Raw genomic sequence first — 14,164 nt, 5'->3', positions numbered from 1 at the left:
CATGTCAGGAACTGTCCAGAGCAGGATAGGTTTTCTATGGGGATTTTCTCCTGCTCTGGACAGTTCCTAAAATGGACAGATGTGTCAGCAGAGAGCACTGTGGTCAGACAGAAAGGAAACTCAAAAAGAAAAGAACTTTCTGTGGATCATACAGCAGCTGATAAGTACTGGAAGGATTAAGATTTTTCAATAGAAGTAATTTAGAAATCTGTTTAAAGGGGTACTCCGCCCCTAGACATCTTATCCCCTATCCAAAGGATAGGGGATAAGATGTCAGATCGCCGTGGTCCCGCTGCTGGGGATCCCCGGGATCCCCGCTGCAGCACCCCGCTATCATTACAGCACAGAGCGAGTTCGCTCTGCACGTAATGACGGGCAGTACAGGGGCCGGAGCATCGTTACGTCACGGCTCCGCCCCTCGTGACGTCACGGCCCACCCCTTTCAATACAAGTCTATGGGAGGGGGCGTGGCGGTCATCACGCCCTCTGCCATAGACTTGCATTAAGGGGACGGGCCGTGATGTCACGAGGGGCGGAGCCATGACGTCACGCTGCTCCGGCCCCTGTATCGCCCATCATTACGCACAGAGCGAACTCGCTCTGTGCTGTAATGATAGCGGGGTGCCGCAGCGGGGATCCCAGGGCTCCCCAGCAGCGGGACCGCGGTGATCTGACATCTTATCCCCTATCCTTTGGATAGGGAATAAGATGTCTAAGGGTGGAGTACCCCTTATCTTTCTGCCATCAGTTGAATGGAGTACCCATTTAGTTTACATTGAAATCTGCAGCAGAAAATCTGCAGCAGAAAATCCTGCGCATCAAATCTACGTACTTGTGAACATACCCTTAAGTGGGATCCGGTTGCATCAGTTTTTAATCCGTTTATTTTCCGTTTTTATTATTGTCTGGCTACTTCCTGGTTCCTCACACCTCTTCTGAGCATGCTCAGAAGTAATAGCGGATCAAGCGCGGATTGAAAAGACTCATCCACTTTCAATCCGTTACCCCATAGACTTCAATGTTAAATTTATAATATCTGTTTCTATACCGTTATTTTTGACGGGATAAAAAAATACTGCATGCACCTTCTTTTCCCGTAAAAAAAAAAACGGGACAGGAAGCAAACGGGTGATAAAGGATTGTAAAAAAAAAATCCCATTGACATTAATTGGATTTTTTTTATAGCCGTTTGCAACCCGTTTGAAAAATTCTCAAACGGGTTTTAAATGGGCTTATTTTAACAGGGGACAACCTTAGTACAGTGTTTCTCAAGCAGGATGCCTCCAGCTGTTGCAAAACTACAACTCCCAGCATGCCCGGACAGCCAATGGCTGTCCGGGCATGCTGGGAGTTGTAGTTTTGCAACAGCTGGAGGCACCCTGCTTGGGAAACACTGCCTTAGTAAAGGCCTTAGTAAAGGCCATTACCTTTTGTAAGAAAGTGTACCACAATACCACTGTAAAAAAGTGTGTGAGGGTGCCGTATGTGATTGTGGCCCCTGGCAAGTACACATGTCTTCTAGGAGTGAGTACACTGTAGGACTACTGCTGGAGACAGGAAGAAAAAGCACTGCAGGATGATGGTTTATAGCACGGTTATTCCTTTTTTTTTGTAGGGAAACTCAGTGGTAAGATGTCAGCGATAGGAAGGGCAAGTATTAAGATGCATTCAGCCAAAGGAAGAAAGAACAGCCCAGCCAAGCATCTGCATGCTGAGGAGTCATCGGGACACGAGGCTTATGGTGACCGCATGCCGAGTACCAGCGAGAACTACAGTTACAATTAGGTAGAGATTCCATGTGACCGCACTTCACTATTATTTGCTGCATTCAACGTTTTATCTGTGTTTCTTTTATTTGGTGCAGTAAGATTTTCCGGATTCATGTAATTCTGTTCTATCCCTTTATGATCAGAGGGGGTCTGACCTCTGGTATCCCATTGAAGTTCAGAATGAAAGGGTGGCAATGTTGGTATGGCACTGCGTCCCTTTTCCACATAGAACTGCAGCCAGAATATAGCTTTAGGGCTCGTTCTCACGAATATGGACCCCTAAAGGGTGCCTCCAGATGTGCCTGCTTGGAGTAGCAATCCGCCGCTACGAGCAGACACACCGCTACGAAATGCGAGTCGCCGCTCATGCACGGTGTACTTGCACACATCGGGGCCGCTCCCCCTGCTCCCTGAGCTAGGCCGAGAGCAGCCGCAGTGTGTGCGAGTATACTGCGCATGCGCGCGGCGACTCGCACATCACAGTGTGTCTGCTCGTAGCGGCAAATTGCTGCTCCGAGCATGCACATCTGAAGCACACTGTATCTGAAGCACACTGGATCCATCGTCGGCGGATCCACAGCGTAAAATACGCTGTGTGAACGAGCCCTTAAGGAGAGGGTCACACATAGCACATTCTTAGAGTGTTTCCAAGATCTGAAATTCCGCTTGCAGATTTTACGCTGCTTAATTTCAGCAGCAGAAAATCTGCCAGCGCATTATGTTGCTACCCGTAAAAGCTATTTATTCTGCATGCGGAATTCCACATGCAAAATTTCAACTGTGGGAAAAGGTGTGACCCTACCCTGAGGGAGTTATCCAGAATATGGAAGACAAAGCTGCCCTCAGGTTGTGCGTGGTATTGCAGCTCAGAGCGGAGCCAAGTTGTTGTACTACACATAACCTACAGACAAGTGTGGCACTATTTTTGGAAGCAAACTGTTTATCTATCCCTGGATAACCCCTTCAAGGCTATATGTTCACAATTGGTTTTTTTTTAACCTTGTTTTGAGCAGTAAATGGCAGAAAAATAATATGGTACAAAAGCAGAAAACGGCTGAGAGAAAACTGTAAAAACAGAAAGAAAAAAAAATAAGGTTATAAATAAAGCAATAAAAGGAGATATCCAGCCAAAATTGGTAAAAAAAAACAACTTAAATAAGTTATTTATAAACTCACATGACTCCTCAAGGCATCTCAGTTGATTTGTTACAAAATCAGACCTCCAAAGCCCCTATAAACAGCCTTTGAAAATCCTGATTCAGCAAAAAACTACACATACTTGGGGAGATTTATCAAAACTTGTGCAAAGGAAAAGCTGACTGGTTGCCCATAGCAACCAATCAGATGGCTTGTTTTAGTTTTCAGAGGCCTTTTAAAAAATGAGAGAAGCGAGCTGAATGGTTGCTATGGGCAACTAGTCAGCTTTTTCTCTGCACAGGTTTTGATAAATTTCCCCAACTGGGCTTGTTTCCTGTGTGAGCTGCAGGGAGGGGCTGCTGTGAGAGTGAGCAGGGAGGGGGGGGGGGGGGTTGTTACCCTCCAGCCAATTAGGGACACTCAAACACGGCACACTAAAGCTGTCAGCTCTCTGAGCTGGGGAGAAGGGAGTGTGAAGTGTTGTCTACGGTAGACGCTAGTCATCAGTGTGATAAGATCTCCTGGACTTCCTGTCTGGAATAAAAGCTGAGAGAAACAGGGTATTTGCTCAGCAAAGATTACACTTTACATTGGAAAGTTATATAGCTTTATCATGTGCAGCTATATGTAGCCAATTTCATTTGGTTGGAGTTCTCCTTTAAATAGTGTGAATGCAGCTACGGCTGTAGAACCTGCAGTATTACCCCAGGAGTGTCCTGAATTTCTGCCATGTTTCTGTCGTGAAACTCCAGTTCCTTCCTCAGCAGAAAGAATTGATGTGCCAATTCTTTCTGCAGAATCTGCTTGGGAATGCCTAACCGTCTATGGGTGGTCCCAATTCTGAGTGGTCCTAGTGCCGGCATTTTCCATGCGGACATTCCGCTGTGTGAACATAACCTTAATAAGGAAAGAATACATCTAGTGCAGTGAGATGCAAGGGGAACAGGGATGCAAGCCACCATAAGAAATAAAGAAGCTATTGAAAAATGATATCTGGGGCTGGATGACTAGATGAGGTAATGAGCTGATGACTTCAGATAACATCATATGATCCTATCATATGTGTTCCTTATTTACCCCTTAAAGCAATTGTCTCCAAACTGTGACCCTCCAGATGTTGCAAAACTACAACTCCCAGCATGCTGGGAATTGTAGTTTTACAACATCTGGAGGGCCACAGTTGATCACGGGCGTCCCCATCGGCGGGACTCCCGCGATCAGGCATCTTATCCCCTATACTTTGGATAGGGGATAAGATGTGTAAGCACCGGAGAACCCCTTTAAAGGGAATGTGATGGCAGCATCACCTGAACTAGCTTATATATATATATATATATATATATATATATATATAGGGTAATAGTGTCGGCGATGCTGATCTTTATGCAGTCCTAGCAATGCTTCTCCAGCTCTCACCGGCCTATAACTCCACCCCTTCAGTCAATAACCCCACCCCTTTCATGGACATGCAGCATAAGAAGGGATTAATATTGAATAAGGCCGCAGAAGCATTACTAGGACAGCATAAAGAACACCTCATTGCACAGAAAGACCGATTTGCAATGGAACGGCATAGCAGATTTTTAGAAGGTAAACTGCATTTGAATCTGCATCACCCCCACTATTACCCTGTATATTCATGTTAGTGCCAGAGATGCTGCTGTCAGATTCCCTTTAATGCAATCCACATGTGCTGGGAAACATGGTGCAGGCTCAGGAACTGTACGCACTACATATGTGGTCAGTGCCGGCTGTGTATTACAGCTGACACCTGCCAGCAGTGGCTTGGTTTGGAAAGATCTCTGGTCCTGGATGTTTAACCCCCTAGATGCTGCAGTCAAAAGGGACTGTGGCACCTAGGTGGTTAGACAGAATAGGAAGGGGGGTCCATCACCCAGTCGATACCTGCTGCATAAAATCCACACCCTTTCTGTGGATACATAGTCTACACAGAAAACTTTAAACGAACTGAGGCGGATGCACCAGAATTGTGGTACAATTTGCGCCAAAACTGGCTTACCTTAGTAGTTATGAACACTGTTTAGAAACTTTTGTGGCTTGCTTGACAAGGGGTGTGGCTTGGCAGAACATAGGTGTGTCTATGTTAGACTGTGGGCGTGGTCTGCGTGCAACCCAGTGTGCTAACAGCTTGCACCAACATTGTGGCATAACATTTTAGTGTAAAGTAAGTCAACTAATAATTGGTGTAAACTTAGACTAGATAGTCTAAAGATGGAGCAGATTTATCAAATAGCCTGAGCCACTGCAATAACTCTCTGGTCTTTGTACAGTGGGGATCAAAAGTTTGGGCACCCCAGGTAAAAATTTGTATTAATGTGCATAAAGAAGTCAAGGAAAGATGGAAAAATCTCCAAAAGGCATAAAATTACAGATTAGACATTCTTATAATATGTAAACAAAAGTTAGATTTTATTTCCATCATTTACACTTTCAAAATAACAGAAAACAAAACAATGGCGTCTGCAAAAGTTTGGGCACCCTGCAGAGTTAATATCTTGTACTGCCCCCTTTGGCCAGTATCACAGCTTGTAGACGCTTTTTGTAGCCAGCCAAGAATCTTTCAATTCTTGTTTGAGGTATCTTTGCCCATTCTTCCTTACAAAAGTCTTCCAGTTCTTTGAGAAATACGCTGCGTATTCCTTGCTCACTATACACACAGGGCTTTCCGGCGGCAGCCCTATGCGTGTAGTGAGTTTTGGAGGCGGAGCCACGCGTCACAGTCATGCCGGCACACGGCTCCGCCTCAAAAACTCACTACACACATAGGGCTGCCGCCGGAAAGCCCTGTGTGTATAGTGAGCAAGGAATACGCAGCGTATTTCCCACTGCTGGCGTAAATTTTGCACAGCCTGAAATACGCTGCTGTCACGATGCCGGCTGGCAGGTAGTGGATCCTCTGTGCCAGAGAGGGATTGGCGTGGACCGTGCTAGAGGATCGGTTCTAAGTCACTACTGGTTTTCACCAGAGCCCGCCGCAAAGCGGGATGGTCTTGCTGCGGCGGTAGTGACCAGGTCGTATCCCCTAGCAACGGCTCAACCTCTCTGGCTGCTGAAGATAGGCGCGGTACAAGGGAGTAGACAGAAGCAAGGTCGGACGTAGCAGAAGGTCGGGGCAGGCAGCAAGGATCGTAGTCAGGGGCAACGGCAGAAGGTCTGGAATCACAGGCAAGGAACACACAAGGAACGCTTTCACTGGCACTAGGGCAACAAGATCCGGCGAGGGAGTGAAGGGGAAGTGAGGTGATATAGGGAAGTGCACAGGTGTAAACACTAATTGGAACCACTGCACCAATCAGCGGTGCAGTGGCCCTTTAAATCGCAAAGACCCGGCGCGCGCGCGCCCTAGGGAGCGGGGCCGCGCGCGCCGGGACAGAACTGACGGGGAGCGAGTAAGGTACGGGAGCCGGGGTGCGCATCGCGAGCGGGCGCTACCCGCATCGCGAATCGCATCCCGGCCGGAGGTAGTAACGCAGCGCCCCGGGTCCGTGGAACCGACCGGGGCGCTGCAGAGAGGGAAGTGTAGCGAGCGCTCCGGGGAGGAGCGGGGACCCGGAGCGCTCGGCGTAACAGTACCCCCCCCCTTGGGTCTCCCCCTCTTCTTGGGGCCTGAGAACCTGAGGATCAGACTTTTGTCCAGGATATTGTCCTCAGGTTCCCAGGACCTCTCTTCTGGACCACAACCCTCCCAATCCACTAAAAAAAAAGTTCTTCCCCTGACCTTTTTAGAGGCCAAAATCTCTTTGACAGAGAAGATGTCCGAGGAGCCGGAAACAGGAGTGGGAGGAACAGATTTAGGAGAAAAACGGTTGAGGATGAGAGGTTTAAGAAGAGAGACGTGAAAGGCATTAGGGATACGAAGAGAAGGAGGAAGAAGAAGTTTGTAAGAGACAGGATTAATTTGACACAAAACTTTAAAAGGACCAAGATAGCGTGGTCCCAACTTATAGCTCGGGACACGGAAACGGACATATTTAGCGGAGAGCCATACCTTGTCTCCAGGGGAAAAAATGGGAGGAGCTCTTCTTTTCTTATCTGCGAATCTCTTCATGCGAGAAGAAGCCTGTAAGAGAGAATTTTGGGTCTCTTTCCATATGGTGGAAAGATCACGAGAAATTTCATCCACAGCGGGCAGACCAGAGGGCAAGGGGGTAGGGAGGGGGGGAAGAGGGTGACGGCCGTAGACCACGAAAAACGGAGATTTGGAGGAAGATTCAGAGATTCTGAAATTATACGAGAATTCGGCCCAAGGTAGAAGATCTGCCCAGTCATCCTGGCGGGAGGAAACAAAATGTCGTAAATAGTCACCCAAGATCTGGTTAATTCTCTCTACTTGTCCATTGGATTGAGGATGGTATGCAGAAGAAAAATTTAATTTAATCTTGAGTTGTTTACAGAGAGCCCTCCAGAATTTAGACACAAATTGGACGCCTCTATCCGAGACGATCTGTGTAGGCAACCCGTGAAGACGAAAAATGTGTACAAAAAATTGTTTAGCCAACTGAGGCGCTGAAGGAAGACCAGGAAGAGGGATGAAATGTGCCATTTTGGAGAATCGATCAACAACCACCCAAATAACAGTGTTGCCATGGGATGGGGGTAAGTCAGTAATAAAATCCATACCAATCAGAGACCAAGGTTGTTCGGGGACAGGTAGAGGATGAAGAAAACCAGCGGGCTTCTGGCGAGGAGTCTTATCCCGGGCACAGATAGTGCAGGCTCGCACAAAGTCCACCACATCAGTCTCTAGAGTCGGCCACCAATAGAAGCGAGAGATGAGTTGCACAGATTTCTTGATGCCCGCATGACCTGCGAGATGGGAGGAGTGACCCCATTTGAGGATCCCAAGGCGTTGGCGTGGAGAAACAAAGGTCTTTCCTGGAGGAGTTTGCCTGATGGAGGCTGGAGAAGTGGAAATCAGGCAGTCAGGAGGAATGATGTGTTGAGGAGAGAGTTCAATTTCAGAGGCATCTGAGGAACGAGAGAGAGCATCGGCCCTAATGTTTTTATCAGCAGGCCGAAAGTGAATTTCAAAATTAAATCGGGCAAAGAACAGAGACCACCTGGCCTGACGAGGATTCAGCCGTTGGGCAGACTGGAGGTAGGAGAGGTTCTTGTGATCGGTGTAAATAATAACTGGAAATCTTGATCCCTCCAGCAGATGCCTCCATTCCTCAAGTGCTAATTTAATGGCTAGAAGCTCTCGATCCCCGATGGAGTAGTTCCTCTCCGCCGGAGAGAAGGTCCTGGAAAAAAAACCACAAGTAACAGCATGCCCGGAAGAGTTTTTTTGTAGAAGGACAGCTCCAGCTCCCACTGAGGAGGCATCAACCTCCAATAGGAAGGGTTTAGATGGGTCAGGTCTGGAGAGCACGGGAGCCGAAGAAAAGGCAGACTTGAGTCGTTTAAAGGCGTCTTCCGCTTGAGGAGGCCAAGACTTGGGATCGGCATTTTTTTTTGTTAAAGCCACAATAGGAGCCACAATGGTAGAAAAATGTGGAATAAATTGCCTGTAATAATTGGCGAACCCCAAAAAACGTTGGATGGCACGGAGTCCGGAGGGGCGTGGCCAATCTAAGACGGCAGAGAGTTTATCTGGGTCCATTTGTAGTCCCTGGCCAGAGACCAAGTATCCTAGAAAAGGAAGAGATTGGCATTCAAACAGACATTTCTCTATTTTGGCATAGAGTTGATTATCACGAAGTCTCTGAAGAACCATACGGACATGCTGGCGGTGTTCTTCAAGATTGGCAGAAAAAATCAGGATATCGTCCAGATATACAACAACACAGGAGTATAGTAGATCACGAAAAATTTCATTAACAAAGTCTTGGAAGACGGCAGGGGCGTTGCATAGACCAAAGGGCATGACCAGATACTCAAAGTGTCCATCTCTGGTGTTAAATGCCGTTTTCCATTCATCCCCCTCTCTGATGCGGATGAGATTATAAGCACCTCTTAAGTCCAGTTTGGTAAAAATATGGGCACCTTGGAGACGATCAAAGAGTTCAGAGATGAGGGGTAGGGGGTAGCGGTTCTTAACCGTGATTTTATTAAGACCGCGGTAGTCAATGCAAGGACGTAGAGAGCCATCTTTTTTGGACACAAAGAAAAATCCGGCTCCGGCAGGAGAGGAGGATTTACGGATAAAGCCCTTTTTTAAATTTTCTTGGACGTATTCAGACATGGCAAGAGTCTCTGGGACGGACAGAGGATAGATTCTGCCCCGGGGTGGAGTAGTGCCCGGGAGGAGGTCAATGGGACAATCATAAGGCCTGTGAGGAGGTAGAGTCTCAGCTTGTTTTTTGCAAAAAACGTCCGCAAAGTCCATATAGGCCTTAGGGAGACCGGTTACATGAGGAAGCACAGGGACACGGCAAGGTTTACTGGGAACCGGTTTTAAGCAGTCCTTGGAACAAGAGGGCCCCCAACTCTTGATCTCCCCAGTGGACCAATCCAGGATTGGGGAATGGAGTTGAAGCCAGGGAAGTCCAAGAAGGATTTCAGAAGTGCAATTGGGGAGGACCAACAGTTCAATCCTCTCGTGATGAGATCCGATGCACATTAGAAGGGGCTCCGTGCGGAAACGTATAGTACAGTCCAATCTTTCATTGTTTACACAATTGATGTAGAGGGGTCTGGCGAGACTGGTCACCGGGATGTTGAACCTGTTGACGAGAGAGGCTAAGATGAAATTTCCTGCAGATCCAGAGTCCAGGAAGGCCACAGCAGAGAAGGAGAAGGCAGAGGCAGACATCCGCACAGGCACAGTAAGACGTGGAGAAGCAGAGTAGACATCAAGGACTGTCTCACCTTTGTGCGGAGTCAGCGGACGTCTTTCCAGGCGGGGAGGACGGATAGGACAATCCTTCAGGAAGTGTTCGGTACTAGCACAGTACAGGCAGAGATTCTCCATGCGGCGTCGTGTCCTCTCTTGGGGTGTCAGGCGAGACCGGTCGACCTGCATAGCCTCCACGGCGGAAGGCACAGGAACAGATTGCAGGGGACCAGAGGAGAGAGGAGCCGGGGAGAAGAAACGCCTCGTGCGAACAGAGTCCATATCCTGGCGGAGCTCCTGACGCCGTTCGGAAAAACGCATGTCAATGCGAGTGGCAAGATGGATGAGTTCATGTAGGTTAGCAGGGATTTCTCGTGCGGCCAGAACATCTTTAATGTTGCTGGATAGGCCTTTTTTAAAGGTCGCGCAGAGTGCCTCATTATTCCAGGATAATTCTGAAGCAAGGGTACGGAACTGTACGGCATACTCGCCAACGGAAGAATTACCCTGGACCAGGTTCAACAGGGCAGTCTCAGCAGAAGAGGCTCGGGCAGGTTCCTCAAAGACACTTCGAATTTCCGAGAAGAAGGAGTGTACAGAGGCAGTGACGGGGTCATTGCGGTCCCAGAGCGGTGTGGCCCAAGCCAGGGCTTTTCCAGACAGCAGGCTGACTACGAAAGCCACCTTAGACCTTTCAGTGGGGAACTGGTCCGACATCATCTCCAAGTGTAATGAACATTGGGAAAGAAAGCCACGGCAAAACTTAGAGTCCCCATCAAATTTATCCGGCAAGGATAGTCGTATTCCAGAAGCGGCCACTCGCTGCGGAGGAGGTACAGGAGCTGGCGGAGGAGATGATTGCTGGAGCTGTGGTAGTAACTGTTGTAGCATAACAGTCAGTTGAGACAGCTGTTGGCCTTGTTGCGCAATCTGTTGTGACTGCTGGGCGACCACCGTGGTGAGGTCAGCGACAACTGGCAGAGGAACTTCAGCGGGATCCATGGCCGGATCTACTGTCACGATGCCGGCTGGCAGGTAGTGGATCCTCTGTGCCAGAGAGGGATTGGCGTGGACCGTGCTAGAGGATCGGTTCTAAGTCACTACTGGTTTTCACCAGAGCCCGCCGCAAAGCGGGATGGTCTTGCTGCGGCGGTAGTGACCAGGTCGTATCCCCTAGCAACGGCTCAACCTCTCTGGCTGCTGAAGATAGGCGCGGTACAAGGGAGTAGACAGAAGCAAGGTCGGACGTAGCAGAAGGTCGGGGCAGGCAGCAAGGATCGTAGTCAGGGGCAACGGCAGAAGGTCTGGAATCACAGGCAAGGAACACACAAGGAACGCTTTCACTGGCACTAGGGCAACAAGATCCGGCGAGGGAGTGAAGGGGAAGTGAGGTGATATAGGGAAGTGCACAGGTGTAAACACTAATTGGAACCACTGCACCAATCAGCGGTGCAGTGGCCCTTTAAATCGCAAAGACCCGGCGCGCGCGCGCCCTAGGGAGCGGGGCCGCGCGCGCCGGGACAGAACTGACGGGGAGCGAGTAAGGTACGGGAGCCGGGGTGCGCATCGCGAGCGGGCGCTACCCGCATCGCGAATCGCATCCCGGCCGGAGGTAGTAACGCAGCGCCCCGGGTCCGTGGAACCGACCGGGGCGCTGCAGAGAGGGAAGTGTAGCGAGCGCTCCGGGGAGGAGCGGGGACCCGGAGCGCTCGGCGTAACAGCTGCGTATACGCCCTGTGGGAACGCACCCTTAGAAGAACCCATGGTGCTGATTGTTGGGGCAAGGTCAGATGAGTCTGGGCATTTAAAACCTTTGAGATTGACATCACCTGGTCTTCCCAGATGATGATTGAGAACAATCCATGACACTGGCAGGTCTCAGCTTTGCAAAGGGGGCAGTGCATGCTATAAATTCTGCAGGGTGCCCAAACTTTTGCAGACGCCATTTTTTGGTTTTCTGTTATTTTGAAAGTGTAAATGATGGAAAGAAAATCAAACTTTTGTTGACATATTATAAGAATGTCTAATCTGTAATTTGATGCCTTTTGGAGATTTTTCCATCTTTCCTTGGCTTCTTTATGCACATTAATACAATTTTTTACCTGGGGTGTCCAAACTTTTGATCCCCACTGTACTATTTAAAAATAAGAGAGTATTAGTGTATATAAGTATAAATTGTGACTAAGCAGTCTAATAGCTCACGCTTGCTGATCAATTTTAGACTTTAGATCTTTAGACTGTCTAGCGAAAGTTTAGACCACCAAAGAGTTGGCTTACTTTACTCTTGTACTTTAAAGTTGTGCAAAGATTTACGCACTCAAGAAATGCCCCTTTCCTGATCACCTACCCCTTTTCACCAGACCATGCATCCTTGTCAAGTGGGGTGTGAATGTGTCTAAAAATGTGATACAAGTACAGTAAGTATATATGTCTTTTGTTTTGGTGCAAAAATAGCACCAAAAAATCTGGTGCATCTGCATCAGTTTTCCCCATGGTCAGTATTGTATTACTAATCCCTAGGGCCCACCCTATGAGACCTCCCTGCTTACTGAAGCGGATAGTGGTTATCTGACTAAACAGAAATCTGCGGTAATGCTGAGAAATGGATGAATTCTGCTGAATCTGAGAATAAACAAAATAAAACTCCCAGTGACGGATATGAAGAAAAATGTACTTTATATAGAAACGAGGAAAATTGCATACATTGCTTCTTTGTGCTTGTCAGTCGTATATGTATAGAACAGTATGTCTTTGCACTAATAAATATTTTACATTTTACCATTTTTTTCGTCATTTTATTTTTAATTTTAGAAAAGAGACACAATATTAGTGAAGCTTTATGTCACTTTTAACAATTTTTTTTCCTATCAACCAAAGGAAAAAAACAAAACAAAAAAAAAACAGCCAGATAAGATTTATCTGTATTGGAAAATAAAATACACGCAATTACAAATAATGTACAGGTATGGAGACAGGCGGAGCCTGCAGAAGAGCACAGTGTTATAGTGGCCTAATCTCCAGCACTTGCTTCCTTTCCATTTTCATCTACTTCCAAATATAGAAGAAGGTCAAGTTTATTTAGGGAGAAAAGTTACCGCATTTCCCTTTATATGACAATTCACAGAGGTTACCACCTGGCAAAGTGTGCCACAAGCAAAGCGGCAAGAAGGAGCAGTAGATTCCATGAGTTTAAGCTGGCGTTTCCCCTCGGTGACTTATCTTTATGTATTACGTGTGTCTGCGTGTGGATCGCTGTGGAGTCTCCGGAAACTGTTTTGACACACACAGTATCGGTGCAGCCATCTCCGCTCCCCGAGCCGCTGATGTCATCACCTGCCAAGATAAACACAGAGGTTAGTGCTGGATGACACTTAGGTTAGCTAAACACTGCTATCTGTTGGTCGGACCTGCGGAGGAAAGTTTATCTGATCCTCTGCTATGAGCAGAGTCTATATGATGGTAGACCTGCCCAATGATGGCTGCCCAACAATTGATCTGCATTGAGCCTGTTCAATATGATCTACTACCTAATAGGCCTTACCAAAGCCAAATCCATCCTACAATAGAAGTCTGGATTTTTAGATAAAGCCATCTTGTAGCAGTAGGTCCCCATCACCTACTGTTTCCTTCCCTTCTCTTATAGATTATAGATTGTAAGGCCTGGCAGGCAGGGCTCTCTTCTCCTCTGTGTCGGTCGGCAAGTTAAAGGGGGTACTCTGGTTCCCCAGCATTCGGGACATTTTGTTCCAAACGCTGGGTGCAGGCGGTGGGGGTTGTGGCATCATGACTACGCCCCCTCAATGAAAGTCTATGGGAGGGGGCATGGCTCCGCCAAGCCCCCTCCCATAGACTTGCATTGAGGGGGCGTGGTCATGATGCCACAACCCCCACCGCCTGCACCCAGCGTTTGGAACAAAATGTCGGTGGTGGGGGTTGTGGCATCATGTCGGCGGTGGGGGTTGTGGCATCATGACCACGCCCCCTCAATGCAAGTCTATGGGAGGGGGCGTGGCTACGCCCCCTCCCATAGACTTGCATTGAGGGGGCGTGACGTCACGAGGGAGCATGGCCGTGACGTCACAACCCCCGCCGCCTGCACCCAGTGTTCTAAACAAACGCCAAATGCTGCACAGAGATTGCGGGGGCCCTATCTGCGGGACCCCCACAATCAGACATCTTATGCCCTATCCTTTGGATAGAGCATAAGATGTCTAGGGGCAGAGTACCCCTTTAACCTGTATAATGCTTAATGTTCCTACGTTAGTGTTATGTACTGTTACCATTATCATATGTAAAGTGCCCTGGAACCAAGGGCTCTGTATAAATAAATTATAATAATATAGCCCTGGTGGTTCCCAATGCATGGTAGAAAAAAAAAAAAGGTGCAACAAATTTTTGTAAAAAATAAAAATACAAGGAAAATTCACTGCAAACATTGGTAGGAATGAATCATTGATAACCT

At 47.9% G+C, this 14,164-nt stretch overlaps 2 protein-coding genes across 5 annotated transcripts in view; one reads left to right on the top strand and one right to left on the bottom strand.

Annotated features, from left to right (window-relative positions):
- Positions 1-14,164, top strand: part of ANKMY1 (ankyrin repeat and MYND domain containing 1) — a 79,599-nt gene that overhangs the window by 61,400 nt on the left and 4,035 nt on the right. For 2 of the 3 annotated variants that reach the window (XM_056564559.1, XM_056564561.1), the window contains 2 exons: positions 1,616-1,785; positions 12,223-12,359. In XM_056564559.1, coding sequence (XP_056420534.1) covers positions 1,616-1,785 — 170 coding nt within the window. In that variant the 3' untranslated portion in view covers positions 12,223-12,359. Of the gene's footprint in view, positions 1-1,615; positions 1,786-12,222; positions 12,360-12,826; positions 13,056-14,164 lie in introns of those variants that run through there. The other variant, XM_056564560.1, reaches the window with a different exon arrangement.
- GPC1 (glypican 1) overlaps positions 12,362-14,164 on the bottom strand; it is a 103,653-nt gene continuing 101,850 nt past the window's right edge. For both annotated transcript variants that reach the window (XM_056564562.1, XM_056564563.1), the window contains exon 9: positions 12,362-13,035. In XM_056564562.1, the coding sequence (XP_056420537.1) occupies positions 12,830-13,035 (206 nt within the window). In that variant the 3' untranslated portion in view covers positions 12,362-12,829. The remainder of the gene's footprint in view (positions 13,036-14,164) is intronic.

Source organism: Hyla sarda, chromosome 3 (assembly GCF_029499605.1).
Source record: "Hyla sarda isolate aHylSar1 chromosome 3, aHylSar1.hap1, whole genome shotgun sequence".
NCBI classification, from domain to species: Eukaryota; Metazoa; Chordata; class Amphibia; order Anura; family Hylidae; genus Hyla; species Hyla sarda.
This window is presented reverse-complemented; position numbering and strand designations above follow the sequence as displayed.